Below are 15,233 nucleotides of genomic sequence, written 5' to 3'. Positions count from 1 at the left end.
GGGCTGGGGGAGGGGGGCAAGAGCGTGTGGCAGCAGGAGGCCGCCTTCGACCAGCCCTACGCCGGCGCCGTGGACAGCCAGCGGCTCCACCTCTACGCCTTCAACCACACCGTGCGCCGCAACCGGGTGAGCCCCGCGAGGGGGAGGGGAAGGGGGAGGAGGAGGGCCCTCTTTCCCCGCCTGCCTGCCGGGCCCGGGCTGAGCGAGGCGGCTTGCCTTGCAGACGGAGGGCGTGCGGGTGGCGGTGAGCGTGCCGTCGGCGCAGAAGGAGGCGCCCGTGCTCTTCGTGGTGCGCCAGCAGGAGGCGGTGGTGTCCTTCCAGGTGCCCCTCATCCTCCGCGGCCTGTGAGTACCGGCGCGGGGCGCGGGCTGGGCTGGGCTGGGCTGCCTCTCTCGCCCGGGCTGCTGCCCACTGGCCTCTCGCGGCAGGTTCCAGCGCAAGTACCTGTACCAGGAGGTGGGGCGCACGCTGTGCCAGCCGCAGACCAAGAGCGAGGCCGAGCTGCAGTTCTTCTACGTGGACGTCTCCACCCTCTCGCCCGCCAACGTCTCCTACCAGCTCCAGGTCACCCGCGTGGACAACTTCGTCCTCAGGTGGGCGGAAGGCCTGCCTTCACATCCCCCGCCAGCCTTGAAGCTCATGCCCTGACTTTGACCTGGAGGGCGGGCAAAATGGAGGAGGGGAGAACCATGCCCACTCCATTCCCCCCCCCCCCCAGCTCCAGGGGAGTGATTGGAGAGAAGAGGGGGGGCAAGTGTCCTGCATTCTGCAGGGGGTTGGACTAGATGACCCTGGAGGCCCCTTCCAACTCTAGGATTCTAAGAGCCAGTTGGGGAGCTGCCTTGTGCCTGAGTGGGGGAGAGTGCCTGGGAAGACACGCAAAGCACTTTCCCCGCTGCTGAGGGCTGCATCCTGCCCGCTCTGCTCAGGACGTCTGGCTGAGCCCTCTCCAGCCCACCATCATCACCCTTTCCTCTTCCTCCTTCTCCTTGGCAGGACGAACCAGCACTTGGACTTCAATGCCACCGCCGCCCAGCCACAGGTACCTGTCACAAGCGCCACCTCCGCAAAGGGCCTGGCGGAGCCGTGGAGGGAGGAGGCGGGCAGAGGACTTGGCTTTTGCTGCTGGGCCTCTCTGGCCACCTGGGAAGACACTTTGCGGGGGTGGGGGGGTGAGACTGCAGGGCCCTTCTGCTGGCGCTCCTCTAGCTCTGTGTGCCTGCCTGTATGTGTGGGCTGGGGTCCCGCTCCTGAACCAATCGTGCTTTTTCTGCAGGCAGTGCAGGAGTGGGGGGAGCTCTGCTTCCAGAGCAGGCTTTGGGGAAACCTCTTTACTTATTGTTGTCTCTCTCCTGGGCAGTATTTCAAGTATGAGATTCCAGAGGAGGTGGACTCGGTGATTGTAAAGGTGACCTCAGCCGCAGCCTTCCCTTGCTCTGTCATCTCCATCCAAGACATCCTGGTGTGTGAAATGGGCCGGCAGGCAGGGGCATGGCGGGGTCCCTGTCTCTTGTCCCTGGTGGCTGACTCTCCCTTTGCCCCTTCTCCTGTCTGATGCAGTGCCCTGTCTATGACCTGGACAACAACGTGGCCTTCATCGGCATGTACCAGACCATGACCAAGAAGGCGGCCATCACGGTCCAGGTACAGCCTGCTTTCTCTGCCCTTGGCCGGCTGCAGTCTGAGCCTTCCAACGTAGAGCTCAGAGCTCCCAGCTGCCCCTGGGCTTGAATGGCATCATTTAGCAGATACCTGGCTGGAATCAGCTGGGCCCAGTGAACCTGGCAGTGCCCTTGACGAGGCTGGCCCCGGCCCTGGCTTCCAATTAGCATGCGGCTCTGGCTCAGCAGCAGCACTCATCCGTCCAGTTGGGTCTGTGCTGGTTCCTTCCTGGAGCTCAAAAGATCCCCTGTTGTTTGCTTTCAGAAGAAAGATTTCCCAAGCCATAGTTTCTACGTGGTGGTGGTGGTGAAGACAGAAGACGAAGCCTGCGGAGGGGCGCTGCCTTACTACCCCTTTTCCAAAGGTGAGTGTTGTGGAGGTGTTTTTTGGGGGAAGGGCTCTGCTTGTGTCTGTTTGGTGTAGTGGCTAAGTGTGTGGACTCTTATCTGGGAGAACCGGGTTTGATTCCCCACTCCTCCACTTGCACCTGCTGGAATGGCCTTGGGTCAACCATAGCTCTGGCAGAGGTTGTCCTTGAAAGGGCAGCTGCTGTGAGAGCCCTCTCCAGCCCCACCCACCTCACAGGGTGTCTGTTGTGGGGGAGGAAGGTAAAGGAGATTGTGAGCCGCTCTGAGACTCTTTGGAGTGGAGGGCGGGATATAAATCCAATATCATCTTCTTCTTCTTTGTTTGGTTGGAACTTTAGATGGTTTCAGTGCCCTTCTGCTCAGTCTCTCATACAAGAAATTTCTAACGGAACCACAGAAAACCTCTCTTGCACATGGGTCAATACAGTGATCTCTAGAGCCGTGTGCAGGCTTTCTAAGAGACTGCGTTGATTCACATGCAAGAGAGGTAATTCTGTGGCTCTGTTAGAAATTGCTTGTATGAGATATTAGATTAGATTAGATTAGATAATTTTATTTATATCCCGCCCTCCCCGCCGGGGCAGGCTCAGGGCGGCTAACAGTAACAGTAACATTCCATTGTATAAAAACAAGGTTACATTCAACATTAAAATTCTAATAGATTTAAAATTAATTACAGTTATAAAAGTGCTAATGCTATTGCTATTTGTTCTTTATTATGATGGCGGTATCATTAGTACTTAATTTTCTACATCATCGAAAGCCAGTCGGAAGAGGAAAGTCTTGCAGGCCCTGCGGAATTGTTCAAGATCCCGCAGGGCCCGCATTTCCTCTGGAAGTTGGTTCCATAAGCTCGGGGCCACAGAGGAGAAGGCCCGATTGCGGGTGCATTGCAACTTCACCTCTCTTGGTCCGGGGATAGTCAGCAAGTTTTTTCCAGCTGACCTCAGTGCTCTCTGGGGTTCATATAGGGTTCATCTCAAGTTCTGGAAAAGGTGAGTTCTCCTTCTCTCCTTTTGTGAGCTTCTGTTGAATTTCCTCAAGGTGCAAACAGCTCCAGATCAACATTCACTAAAACGTATTTGTGGCCATTTCTGTTGAAGTTGAAAGAAGGAGTGTTATAGCATGAGAACTTAAGGAGACGTTGCCGTCATAGATTTTGGATATGTGGCTATTGTGATTTGTAGTACCTGTTATAAATGCTGCAAAACATATTTATTGTGCAAAGAATTGGAAAACAGACATTACGTATGTGCTACATTGCTTTATTTAAATAAATAAATATTTAGAAAGTGAACACATTATAAATTTTGTATTCTTTCAGTGCATAGTTTGTTCCTACCTAGGGAGCAGCGGCTGGACAAACACTGGTTAGGGATGCTCTAGGCTGATTCTGCATTGAGCAGAGGGTTGGACTGGGTAACCTGTATGACCCTTTCCAACTCTATGATTTCATGAGTGCTGTCTTTGAAGAAATGATAGGCTGTCGAGGGAGGATTCCCTTCACACACAGGCTTTGTAACCAAAGTTCCCTCTAAGGTGTGGAGTCTTGTGAGCAAAAATTCTACTTTGTGAGCTAGTAAGTTGTGAGCTGCTGTATAAATTTGTTTGCTCTGGGGCCATTTTTCCTGCACTAAGACAAAAATATGTGAGCTGGAGGCTAAGAAACTGTGAGCTAGCTCACACTAACTCAGTTTAGGGGAATACTGTTTGTAACTGCACAGCAGGAAAGACTCGTGCTCTAGAACATTGCTGATTTGAATGTGGGGTGGGTATTTCAATTAGACAGCGCTGAATTTTGTTTTCTGCATACTATAGCAATGTAACTTTTTCAAAAGGACTGGAAAATTACTGGGTGGAATGGAAAACTACCTTGGCAGTAGTAAAGTTGACAGTCATTAAACATGAAATTGGAGGGCTGATATTTAATGGATTTTAATTTGTCTGGCCTTTCAATATGAGCCGCTCAAAGCCACTGAGCTGCAAGAATGAATCCATTAAAGAAAAGGAAGCCGGAAGAGAAGAGAAAATATATGCTAGGGAGTCTCTTTAGACACAGGAGCTGTAATGATGCTCTGGATGGAGAGGAACTGGAGGACAAAGTCATGCCCCCCCCCCAAAGTCTTGGGCAGGGCCTGGGTATAGGGAGCCCCAAGCGGAAGGTCCAGCAGCAGCAGGGGTCTGCCCTTGCCGGGGGGGGGGGGGGCTCTGCTCCTGTCAGCTGGGGCAGTTCCAGGAAGACCTCTGTGGAGACTGCAGGGCAGGGTTTTGCACTGCTAAGAGGGAAGTGGGCTGTGGCCAACTCCCCTCCCCCCCCCCGCTCTGCTCCTTCCAGATGAGCCTGTCGATCAAGGCAACCGGCAGAAAGCCCTGAACGTGGTGGTGTCTCCAGCCGTCACCTGTGAGTGCCTCCGGGTCAGGTGGAGGTGGGGGGGGGAGCGGAGCCATCCTGACCTCTACTTCCGCGGCAGGCCATATGCTTGGTGGCACAGACCCCAGAGTAGTTGGCACGGGTGCCCCCTGCCCTTGGCACTGGGGTGTCAAACCTGGCTGAGGGGGGGAAGCTTTGGGGGAGGAAGAGGCTTGGTGGTCTGGGTGGGGGGCACTTCACAAAAGTTATCAGTCCATTTAGCCTCTCCCCCGCCTTCTTTGGCCACGGCTCCTTCACAGACCTCCCTGTCTCTCTCTCGGCAGGGCAGGCCTATGTGAGTGGGACCCTTTTCTGCCTGGGCATCTTCCTCTCCTTCTACGTGGTGCCCCTGCTCCTGGCCTGCTGGGGGACCTGGAGGTGAGTCCCACCCATCCCGGGCCTGGCTTTCCTTGCCACGAAGGCTGGTACCAGCCGCCAGGGTGGGAAGGAGCCCAGCGCAGGCCTCCTCGTGAAATGCAGGTTCTGGGATCTGAGCATGCCAGGCTCGGCCTCAGCTTTGTCCCCGCTTGTCCCGGGCTGCCTGGATTGATCTGGGGTGGAGGGAGGTGTAAGCTGAAGACCATTTGCCCAAGATGGTCATTCCTTTGCAGGCGACGGCGGAAGAGGGCGATGGGGCTGATAGCCCCTGTAGAGACACCTGGGACTGACACTGGTACGCAACGGGGCATCCCAGCGGCTGCATGGGGCGGGGGGCTGTTGTTTAACAAGTGCTCAACCCATGGTTATTGGGGACTGGTTCTCGTAACCCATGGCTACTAAGCTGACTCAGAATTCTTGGCAGAGGAACCTTGTCAGGAGCTTTTGACATTCAGGCATGTGAGGTATACTGGACTACCCTTTTGCACCTCATTGTTAAGCTGCTCAAAGAGGTCCAAAGCAACTGGGGATGCTCCAGTTCCTCCCAGGGCTCTGTTGCGTGTGCTGCCTCTAGGGATGGTGGCGGAGCTCTCCCTCGGGTGGCCTTTCCCCTTCAAGGCAGCTCTCTGGGGAAGGGTTTGCACTGGCTGGGGGCCCCACTCCTTCTCGTGGGCTGCTCCTACATGGAGCTTCTTCTCCACTTCAGCATCTCAAATGCAATGCTTTTCTGTCTTCCGTCCCTTCCCTGGCCTCAGCCTGCTTTGCTCTGACCTCAGAAAAGAGCACCGCCCCAGGGAAGCTGCCCCAGTGTCTGTACAGGCACATTTACAAAGATCCCTCCCTCCCTCCACCCCCGCCAGGGCCGCCACTTCCCCCATTGCTGCACCACTTGATGTGCAAAAGGTGGCAAAACACTGTAGTAAAAAAAGCTTCCCCCAGGTTGTCAGGTGGTGGGGAAGTATGCAGGGGGGATGGCTGCTGGAAAGTGCACCACCTGTGCAGGAGCTCCATTGCCAGGTCGCCGCCTTCTGTGTTTGCAAAGCTGAGATTCTGGGACATGCCTGAGCAGCCTGGAAGGAGCTTTTGCCAGCTCACCAGGTGCAGCTCAGAGATTCGGGTGGGGAAGGGGCCTTAGCTCCAGATCCCTTTCTGGCAGAGACACCAGGAGGTCCCGATGGAGATGCTCCATCTTAGCTGTTGCATTCAGGCCTGTGGCAGTAATTCTCTCTGTGTCTTTCTCTCTCTGTCTCTGACCCCCTCTCCTGATTCAGCTCCTCTCCTTGGTAAGCACCATCCCTCCTTTCTTTCTTGGGGCTTCTCTGGCTCTTTCAGGAGAAATCTGGGGTTCTTCCAGCTTCCGACCCCAAAGGACCAGAGGTGGGGGGCCCACCGCCTTCCCTGCAGCCCCTGCTCCCCCCTTCCCCCCACAGTCCCCTTCTCGGTGGTCCCTCTTGGCTGATGAGCTTACACTGGTTGGTTACAGGACATTCCAGCGTCAGCCCAGACCCCTTTGTGGGACGCCCGCCGTACAGTGCCTCTGGTTACGGCTCCTTTGGTGAGTCCTGGGAGGTGCTCTTCTGCCGAGCCCCCTGGCCCTGCCGCTGTGCTGGGCACAACTCTCCATGCAGTCCAGCCGTCTCCTCCCTTGGCATGCGGCTGCCACTCTGCTTCGGAAGGGCAGGAGGCAGGCAGGCCGTGGGTAGGGGACTCTTTTGCCTGGGCCTTCACTTGGGCTGTGCTTCGGCCTCTGACCTCCCTGTTGCTTTTCCAGACAATGGCTCCACAGTCAGCACGGAGAACATCTCAGACAGCCTGGTCTCCACAGAAGCCTCGTATGGCTATGGAGGTGAGGGGCTGCCAGAGCTGGTTGGCGCCTGAGCACTAGGACCCATCAAGCCAACGGAGACAGGCTGGGGGGAGTGGTGTTGGGCATCAGCTTGGCCCCAGGTCTGGCCCTTTGTCCCACCGAACTGGCTTTGGAGGAAGTTCCTGCTCAGCAGAGGTGGACTTCCATTGCCGGGTCTTCCTGAGAACAGCTTCTTGCTCTGACGTAACTGTGTGCTTTCCTTTCAAGGGCAGGAGCTGTGCCAGCACCGCCAACGACACTTGGCCATTGCTATGGGTAGATAGCGGCAGAGAGACAGCCAATCACTGCCTCCGGGCATCCCATTCCTGTCCCAGGCATGGGCACTGCTGTGGCCACCTTCAGGGTTGGGGAGACCTGGGGGGGGTAGGGGGTGATGAGCAGGGCCTCAGCAGTGAGCCTTCGTGGCTGGCTCGCCAGAAATGGGATGCCCGCTCCCCTCCCCTCCTTGCTGCTCAATCTGGCACAGGCTGCTGCTTTCTGAAGAGGGGGCTGTGGAGATTTGGGGAGGGCAGAGCTCCCACCAGCAGTGGAGTGTGGGGCTCCAGCGTTGCCTTCAAGCCTTGTCAGTTAACTGGATTCTCTTCGGGACTGCATTTTCCATTGCAAAGCAGAGACCCCTCCTCAGAAAGCTGGCCGGAGGGGAGGTGTAATTGTGCATGGTGCTCCCCTCCCCCCCCCCCCCCCGACAGCCTTCCAGAGCATCGTGATGGCTGCTTTCTGGAAGGGAAGGAAGGCGCCAGTCTCTGCGGGGCGGGGAGGGAATCTTTGCTCTTCTGCCCAGGAGCATCCCACCCCGGGGAGGATGATCCGGCATCAGATAGGGAAGGGGGTTGTAGATCATCGTGGGCTGTGGCTGACGGGCAGGCTGGGCACATGGGCTGCCAGGGGCTCCCAAAGGCTCGAGAGCACCGGCGTGACAGCCCTTGATGTGGCTCTCCCTGGGGAGAGGGAAGGAAGGAAGGAGAGGGGTCTCGGTGGTCACGCTGCCTCCTGCCTGCCTGCAGACCGTTCCCTGGAGAACCTGGTGGGGCGTCCGCGGCTCGACTCACTCAGCTCCGTGGAGGAGGACGACTACGACACCTTGGCTGACATCGACTCCGACAAGAACGTCATCCGCACCAAGGTGTGGGGGTGGGGTCCACGGAGCAGTGGCCCACTCAGTCCCCCCTTCCTCCTGCTGGGGGAGGGGTCCAGCTGCGGGGGGAACCTCGGGAGGAGCCGGAGAGCTTGCAAGCCCAGGCAGCGTTTGTAGACACACCTCCCCCTGTGGATCAGCACCCGGAAGAAAGAGGCGGATGAGATGCTGAGGGGGCAGGTGGAAATGCAGGGGGCGGGTGAGGGGCAGACTCTTGGCAAGCTTGTGGCTTCTCTGGCCTACCTGACCCACCCCCCCCCCCACAAGTGACTTGCTCTGAGGGCCTCGGCATGGACTGCACCAAGGACTGGGCTGTGGGGCTTGACCTCTGCTGGCGCCTGATCCTGCTCTGGGGGCCGGGAGATGGGGGGGAGGGCACTGCAGGCTGTCGCTCATCGCCTCTCTTCTGCCCTGGATGCAGCAATACCTGTACGTGGCAGATCTGGCCCGGAAGGACAAGCGGGTGCTGCGGAAGAAATACCAGATTTACTTTTGGTGAGCAAGACCTGGGGAGGCTGGCAGGGCTGGGCACGGGATGGGTCACCCCTCTCTCTTGCCACTCCCCTGCCAGAGGCAGCTGCTGAACAGGCTTCCTCCTCGGGAGGTGGTGGGCTCTCCTTCCTTGGAGGTTTCCAGCAGAGGCTGGATGGCCACCTGACAGCAATGAAGATCCTGTGAATTTAGGAGGAGGCGTTTGCGATTTTCCTGCATTGTGACCCTGGAGGGCCCTTCCAGCTCTATGATTCTACGATGTCCAGAAACATCTTGTGCTTTCCCAGCAGGCCTGCAGGGAGCTGGCAAGGGCGAGGGGGGGGGGGTTTGAGCGCCATCCTGGTGACCACTGGTTCTGCCCCCCCTGCAGGAACATTGCCACCATTGCTGTGTTCTATGCCCTGCCTGTCATCCAGCTTGTGATCACCTACCAGACGGTGAGTGGCACCTTGCCTTGGCTCGTGAATGACCATCTCTGAGAGCACAGGCAGGACTTTGGCTCACCCCAAGGCTGGCACTGGCCAGCTGGCTCAGCCCCCTTCCTCAGTCGGCCCTGGACTCCCCCCCACCAGCCCAGGCCCCAGGAGGCTCCTCTGCTTTGCAGGTGGTGAACGTCACGGGGAACCAGGACATCTGCTACTACAACTTCCTGTGCGCCCATCCCCTGGGCAACCTCAGGTATGAAGGGCCATGCCCCTCTAGCCACCGCTGGCCTTTGTGGTCGCAGCAGGGGAAGGGGCTGGGGGGGACCCGAGGCCCACTTTGTTCCCGTTGTCTTGTGTCCAGCGCCTTCAACAACATCATCAGCAACCTGGGCTACGTCCTGCTGGGGCTCCTCTTCCTCCTCATCATCCTGCAGCGAGAGATCAACTACAACCGGGCCTTGATGCGCAACGACCTGCAGGCACTGGTGAGGCCTCTGCTCCCCCCTTCTCATCTGGGCCTGGGCTGTTGAATCTGCATCAGAGTGCCAGTCCCTGGGCAGCTTGCAGGGTGGGCAGGAACCGAGACAGCTGGCCTTTCTTCTCCCTAATGGGGGAGGCTCTCTCTTCTCCTCCCCTCCCCTCTTCTCCTCTCCTCCCCTCTTCTCCTCTCCTCCTCCTCTTTCTCCCCTCTCCTCCCCGCTCCCCTCCCCTCCTCCCAGGAGTGTGGAATCCCAAAGCACTTTGGCCTCTTCTATGCCATGGGCACTGCTCTCATGATGGAGGGGCTGCTGAGCGCCTGCTACCACGTCTGCCCCAACTATACCAACTTCCAGTTTGGTGAGTGCTGTGTGGGCAGGGGGGGCGCTGTTGAGGCCCCGCAGGTCAGCCAAAGGGAGGCAAAGTGCCTATACGAGACATCGTAAATAGATCCCTCTCAGAGGGGCGTTTTCCAACACCTCTTAAAGAGGCGGTGCTCTGCCCTCTCCTGAAAAAGATTACATCAGTTCCAGCCAAATTGGCACATTATCGGCCAGTCTCAAATTTACCATTTTTGAGTAAAATCATTGAGAGGGCAGTAGCGTTACAGTCGCAGAGTTTTCTGGATGACGCTTCCATCTTAGATCCTCATCAGTCCGGCTTCCGCCCTGGTCATGGGACGGAGACAGTGCTGGCCGCCTTGGTGGAGGATCTCCAGAGGCATCTGGATTGAGGTGGGGTGGCAGTGCTGATGCTGTTAGACCTATCGGCTGCTGACCCGCTGCCTCGATGACGCAGGGATTCAGGGGCTGGATTGATCCACCATATTCGGCCATCATAAACTACCGAGGAGAACGTCTAGAGTGCAGCACTGAAAATGTTAATTCTTATTGTAACTTTATGTTTTTAATATTGTAATTATATGGTTTTAATTAGTAAATTACCTATATTGTTTTGGAAAATGTTTTATATTGTAAGTTTTACATGTTGTGAGCCGCCCTGAGCCTGCTTCAGCGGGGAGGGAGGGCTATAAATAAAATATATTATTATTATATTATGATGATGCTGGAGCACAGGGGAGCTGCCTGGGGACACCTGGCTCAGGCCTTCAGCCAGGAGGGCCTCCAAAGCATGTGCCAAGTGCCTTTCCCAGCTCCCTGCTGGCCCCCAGCAGCTCTTTCCTTCTGGCGGGGAGGCAGGCTGACCTCTACTGCTGCTGTCCCCCCCCAGACACCTCCTTCATGTACATGATTGCCGGGCTGTGCATGTTGAAGCTCTACCAGAAGCGGCACCCGGACATCAACGCCAGCGCCTACAGCGCCTATGCCTGCTTGGCCATCGTCATCTTCTTCTCAGTCGTGGGGGTGGTGAGTGCTGGGGGGGTGGGGGGCTGCTGCTGTTCTCTTGACGATCCCGCTCTTCAAGGGCTGAGTTTTGCCGGCAGCCCAAGAAGAGTCTTTTGTGAGTCGAGCATCCCTGTGCACTTTTCGGTGGCCCTCCAGCTCTCCAGGGGTGGGGGGGGGGGCTGTGTGTGTCCCAGGCCCTTCCTAAGGGGGGAGGGAGGGAGGGAGGGAGCCCCTGCCTGAGTCCCTAGCACTGTCCCTGCTGCTTCTTCGGGGTCTGGATGGTTCCTGCTGCCACCCACCCCTCCTCCCCCTCCTGTTGCTCTCCCAGGTCTTTGGCAAGGGCAATACGGCCTTCTGGATCGTCTTCTCCATCATCCACATTGTCTCCACTTTGTTGCTGAGCACCCAGCTTTACTACATGGGCCGCTGGAGGCTGGGTGAGTTCTGCCTGCCTCTCCCTCTGGCTGTTCTGGCAGTGCCCACCTGGCCCTCCTCTCTTCAGCAGGAGCTGGGGCTCTCCCAGACACTTCCTGCTCCTCCACTCCATCGCCTGTCCTCCCTCCTCGGAGTGTGCACTCAGAGGAGTGGCCTGCCCCCTTGTATTCCCTTGGCCCATGGTTTGGGGGGGAGGAAAGGGAACGTGTCTCCCTCCAAGTCCACAGGGCTGAAGGCGTGTCCCCCTCTCTGCAGATTCCGGGATCTGGCGCAGGATCTTACACGTGGTGTACACAGACTGCATCCGGCAATGCAGCGGGCCCATGTATGTGGTGAGTGGTGCCGCCTGCCTTCCAACACTGATCCTGTTTGGTGGTTCTTTTATTTGAAATATTGAGATGAAAGGAGTGGTACAAAGAAGCCGCCAAGTAGCTGGCCTTAAAAAAGCCCCACCCTTAAGACAGGGCAAAAGACCAGCTGACGGAACAGCCCAGTTGGTTTTGTTCTGAAACATCCAAGTTTCGATGGAACTTGTTGCCTAAAAGACAAGAGATGGTGGCCAATGGATCACTCCAGGGACTCTGTGTTCTTTGTGGCTTCTACCACAGAAGAGACCCTGTCTCCGCCCGGCAGGCAGGACAACTGGTGATCTTTCAAATGCCCTGGCTCCAGGTTACATCAAGGTCAGCCCCTTGAGATATGCTCTGGGGGGAAAACCTTGGTGCTGGTGAAGACCTTTGGGCACTACTGTGTTTGTGTAGTGGTGAAGTGTGTGGACTCTTATCTGGGAGAACTTGGTTTGATTCCCCACCCTCCACTTGCAGCTGCTAGAATGGCCTTGGGTCAGCCAGAGCTCTCTTATCTGGGAGAACCGGGTTTGATTCCCCACTCCTCCACTTGCATCTGCTGGCATGGCCTTGGGTCAGCCATGGCTCTCTTATCTGGGAGAACCAGGTTTGATTCCCCACTCCTCCACTTGCAGCTGCTGGGATGGCCTTGGGTCAGCCATAGCTCTCTTATCTGGGAGAACCGGGTCTGATTCCCCACTCCTCCACTTGCAGCTGCTGGAATGGCCTTGGGTCAGCCATAGCTCTCTTATCTGGGAGAACCGGGTCTGATTCCCCACTCCTCCCCTTGCAGCTGCTGGAATGGCCTTGGGTCAGCCAGAGCTCTCTTATCTGGGAGAACCGGGTTTGATTCCCCACTCCTCCACTTACAGCTGCTGGAATGGCCTTGGGTCAGCCAGAGCTCTCTTATCTGGGAAAACCGGGTTTGATTCCGCACTCCTCCACTTGCATCTGCTGGCATGGCTTTGGGTCAGCCATGGCTCTTATCTGGGAGAACCAGGTTTGATTCCCCACTCCTCCACTTGCAGCTGCTGGGATGGCCTTGGGTCAGCCATAGCTCTCTTATCTGGGAGAACCGGGTCTGATTCCCCACTCCTCCCCTTGCAGCTGTTGGAATGGCCTTGGGTCAGCCAGAGCTCTCTTATCTGGGAGAACCGGGTTTGATTCCCCACTCCTCCACTTCACCTGCTGGAATGGCCTTGGGTCAGCCAGAGCTCTCTTATCTGGGAGAACCGGGTCTGATTCCCCACTCCTCCACTTGCAGCTGCTGGAATGGCCTTAGGTCAGCCATAGCTCTCTTATCTGGGAGAACCGGGTCTGATTCCCCACTCCTCCACTTGCACCTGCTGGAATGGCCTTGGGTCAGCCATAGCTCTGGCAGAGGTTGTCTTGAAAGGGCAGCTGCCGTGAGAGCCCTCTCGGCCCCACCCACCTCACAGGGTGTCTGTTGTGGGGGAGGAAGGGAAAGGAGATCTTGAGCCACTCTGAGCCTCTGATTCACAGAGAAGGGCGGGATATAAATCTGCAGTTGTCATCGTCTTCTTTGCTTGGGGAAATCCCACTAACAACCTGACTGCTGCTTTCTGAGCCAGCTGCAATTTCCAGGCTGTCTCCAAGGGCAGCCCTATGGCTAGCGACTGCAGCCGTGTGCGCACACCAGGCACGCCTGTGCAGAGAGACCCTGCCGAGCAGGGGCTTCTTGAGATTGGCTCTCCTGCAGGCAGTGGCACCTCTCCCTCTCTTCTGCCCCCAGGATCGGATGGTCCTGCTGGTGATGGGCAACATCATCAACTGGTCACTGTGAGTAACTCGGGCGGGGGGGGGATCATGGCTTGACCCTCAGGTGCATTTGAGATGGTTGCCAACTAATCAAGGAGCCAGCTGGGGGCCTGGTCTGTCTTGCCCAAGGGCGGGGCATGTGGGGCCCCCTCTGCAGCCCCTTCTTGTCGCAGGGGGAGGCCATGGTGGCTCAATGTGAAGGTCTTTGCGTGGCAACGTCTCCAGTGAAAAGGATGGGCCGAAAGAGCTCTGCCTGAACCCCTGGAGAGCCTCTGCCAGCCTGGATGAGAGCTGATTCAGCAGAAGGCAGCCTGCGTGTGGGTTGGTGGGCCTGCCAGCCTCCTCTTTTCCCTCGCAGGGCTGCCTACGGTCTCCTCATCCGGCCCAACGACTTTGCCTCCTACCTGCTGGCCATCGGCATCTGCAACCTGCTGCTCTACTTTGCCTTCTACATCATCATGAAGGTGTGGTGGCAGGGGGAGGAGTCTTTGCTGGGTTGGGCCCCTCTTGCCAGCAAGGGCAGAACTGCAGCAGCAACCCGTCTGTCTTTCTTCCCTGGCTCTCCTCTGACGTGCTCTGCGGCTCCTGCAGCTCCGGAGCGGGGAGCGCCTCCAGCTGACCCCCCTGCTCTGCATCGTCTGCACTTCCGTCGTGTGGGGCTTTGCCCTCTTCTTCTTCTTCCAGGGCTTGAGCACCTGGCAGGTGAGCTGAACTGCTCCTCCCCCTCCCCGCCCAGGTCAGACTTTCAGTGCCCAGGGTGGGACCGGCCCTGTGTGGTGGAGCAGTCCTGTGCCCTCTTCCTCAGCACAGAAGGGCGGAGAAGAGGACAGCGGCTGGGAGAAGAGCCCCTCCCTGCAGCTGAGCTTCTCACACGCTGAGGCAGACCCTCAGTCCCTCCAGACCAGTCCCCTCTACTGAGGCTGGCCGCAGCTCTTCCTCCAGGGTCTCAGGCAGAGAAAAGTCTTTCCCATCTCCTCCCGCCTGGTCCTTTTCACTGACGCTCCTGCCGGGGATTGAACCGGGGACCTGCTGCATGCCCTGCAGACCCTCCCTGTCCCACCTATTTGGCCCTCCCACCCCGACCCCAACATCAGTGCTTGGCCTTGGTGGCACAACTCAGCCACGCCTTGTTGATCTTGGCAGAAAACGCCAGCAGAGTCCCGAGAACACAACCGGGACTGCATCCTGCTGGGTTTCTTTGACGACCACGACATCTGGCACTTCCTCTCCTCCATCGCCATGTTTGGCTCCTTCCTGGTAGGTGCCCCCTGCTGCCCTCTGGCTGCCCCCTCCCCTGTGGGCTCTGCTGCCAGCTGTGGCAGCCTCTGAGGAGGGCCCCATTGTGCTTCCAGCGGAGACCCTGCAGAGCTCTGCCCCTGAGGAAGGAAGGAAGGGGGCGCTGTAGTCCTGCCCCAACCTGGCTCTTCCTGTCTCCCTGCAGGCCCTGCTGACCCTGGATGACGACCTGGACTGCGTCCAGCGGGACAAGATCTATGTCTTTTAGGCGGGGGGGGGCGCGTTCTGCCATCCTCGCCGGGGTTGCTCTGCTGGGGGGGGGGGAGGGGGCCACACAGTGACCATGCAAAGGCATCCTGCCTGGATGGAGCTTGCCAGGGACACCCCCCCCCCCGCCACCCTGTTAGCCAGGGGATAAAGATTTGGACTCTGTGGGCAGGGCAGGGCAAGGCTTCTGGGTTCCCGTCTCAGTGCTGGGGCTTTGTGGTCTGGCTGCCAAACAGTTGCGCAGCACTGAATTGGACCCTTCTGCATCTCTGAGGTCTTGCGGGGGGTGGGCTGGTTTGTGAGAATCCAAAGACTGCAAGGAGCCCCACTGGCCATCAGCGCCTGGCGTCCCTGCCCACGCCACTCCCTCGTGGACAGCAAGGCTGAGTATTGTGACTCCTCTCCCCCATTGAGTAAATGGGCTCGGGGGTTCCTCTGTCTGCTCTTTTGGTTGGGGGCCTGCAGTTTGGGGAGGGGGTAGGCTGCAGTGGTGTCGGCCAAGCTCCCTGTCAACCTCAGGAGATCAGTGCTGAGACTGGGCGAGCTCTGCACTCCTCCGGACCCTTCTGTCCAGCCCAAGCACATTTCCTAGGGCTGCTGCCTCTTTG

General features: G+C 57.8%; 1 protein-coding gene across 1 annotated transcript; it reads left to right on the top strand.

Moving 5' to 3' along the window:
• Window positions 1-14,626, top strand: SIDT2 (SID1 transmembrane family member 2; the record flags this gene model as incomplete). The annotated part of the gene is made up of 27 exons (XM_060251191.1): window positions 1-126; window positions 224-345; window positions 430-594; window positions 998-1,043; window positions 1,362-1,463; window positions 1,562-1,645; window positions 1,928-2,027; window positions 4,367-4,432; window positions 4,726-4,819; window positions 5,053-5,114; window positions 6,303-6,374; window positions 6,591-6,665; window positions 6,894-6,941; window positions 7,691-7,809; window positions 8,243-8,316; window positions 8,684-8,750; window positions 8,918-8,991; window positions 9,100-9,223; window positions 9,458-9,575; window positions 10,446-10,582; window positions 10,890-10,998; window positions 11,252-11,328; window positions 13,097-13,143; window positions 13,481-13,586; window positions 13,714-13,824; window positions 14,266-14,379; window positions 14,564-14,626. Coding segments are annotated over 27 exons (2,502 nt in total), but the record flags the coding sequence as incomplete, so codon positions are not given.
• Window positions 14,627-15,233: the final 607 nt, after the last annotated feature.

This window comes from Heteronotia binoei, chromosome 12 (assembly GCF_032191835.1).
Source record: "Heteronotia binoei isolate CCM8104 ecotype False Entrance Well chromosome 12, APGP_CSIRO_Hbin_v1, whole genome shotgun sequence".
NCBI classification, from domain to species: Eukaryota; Metazoa; Chordata; class Lepidosauria; order Squamata; family Gekkonidae; genus Heteronotia; species Heteronotia binoei.
Note: the sequence above shows the minus strand (reverse complement) of the source record. Positions and strands in the feature narration are given on the sequence as shown.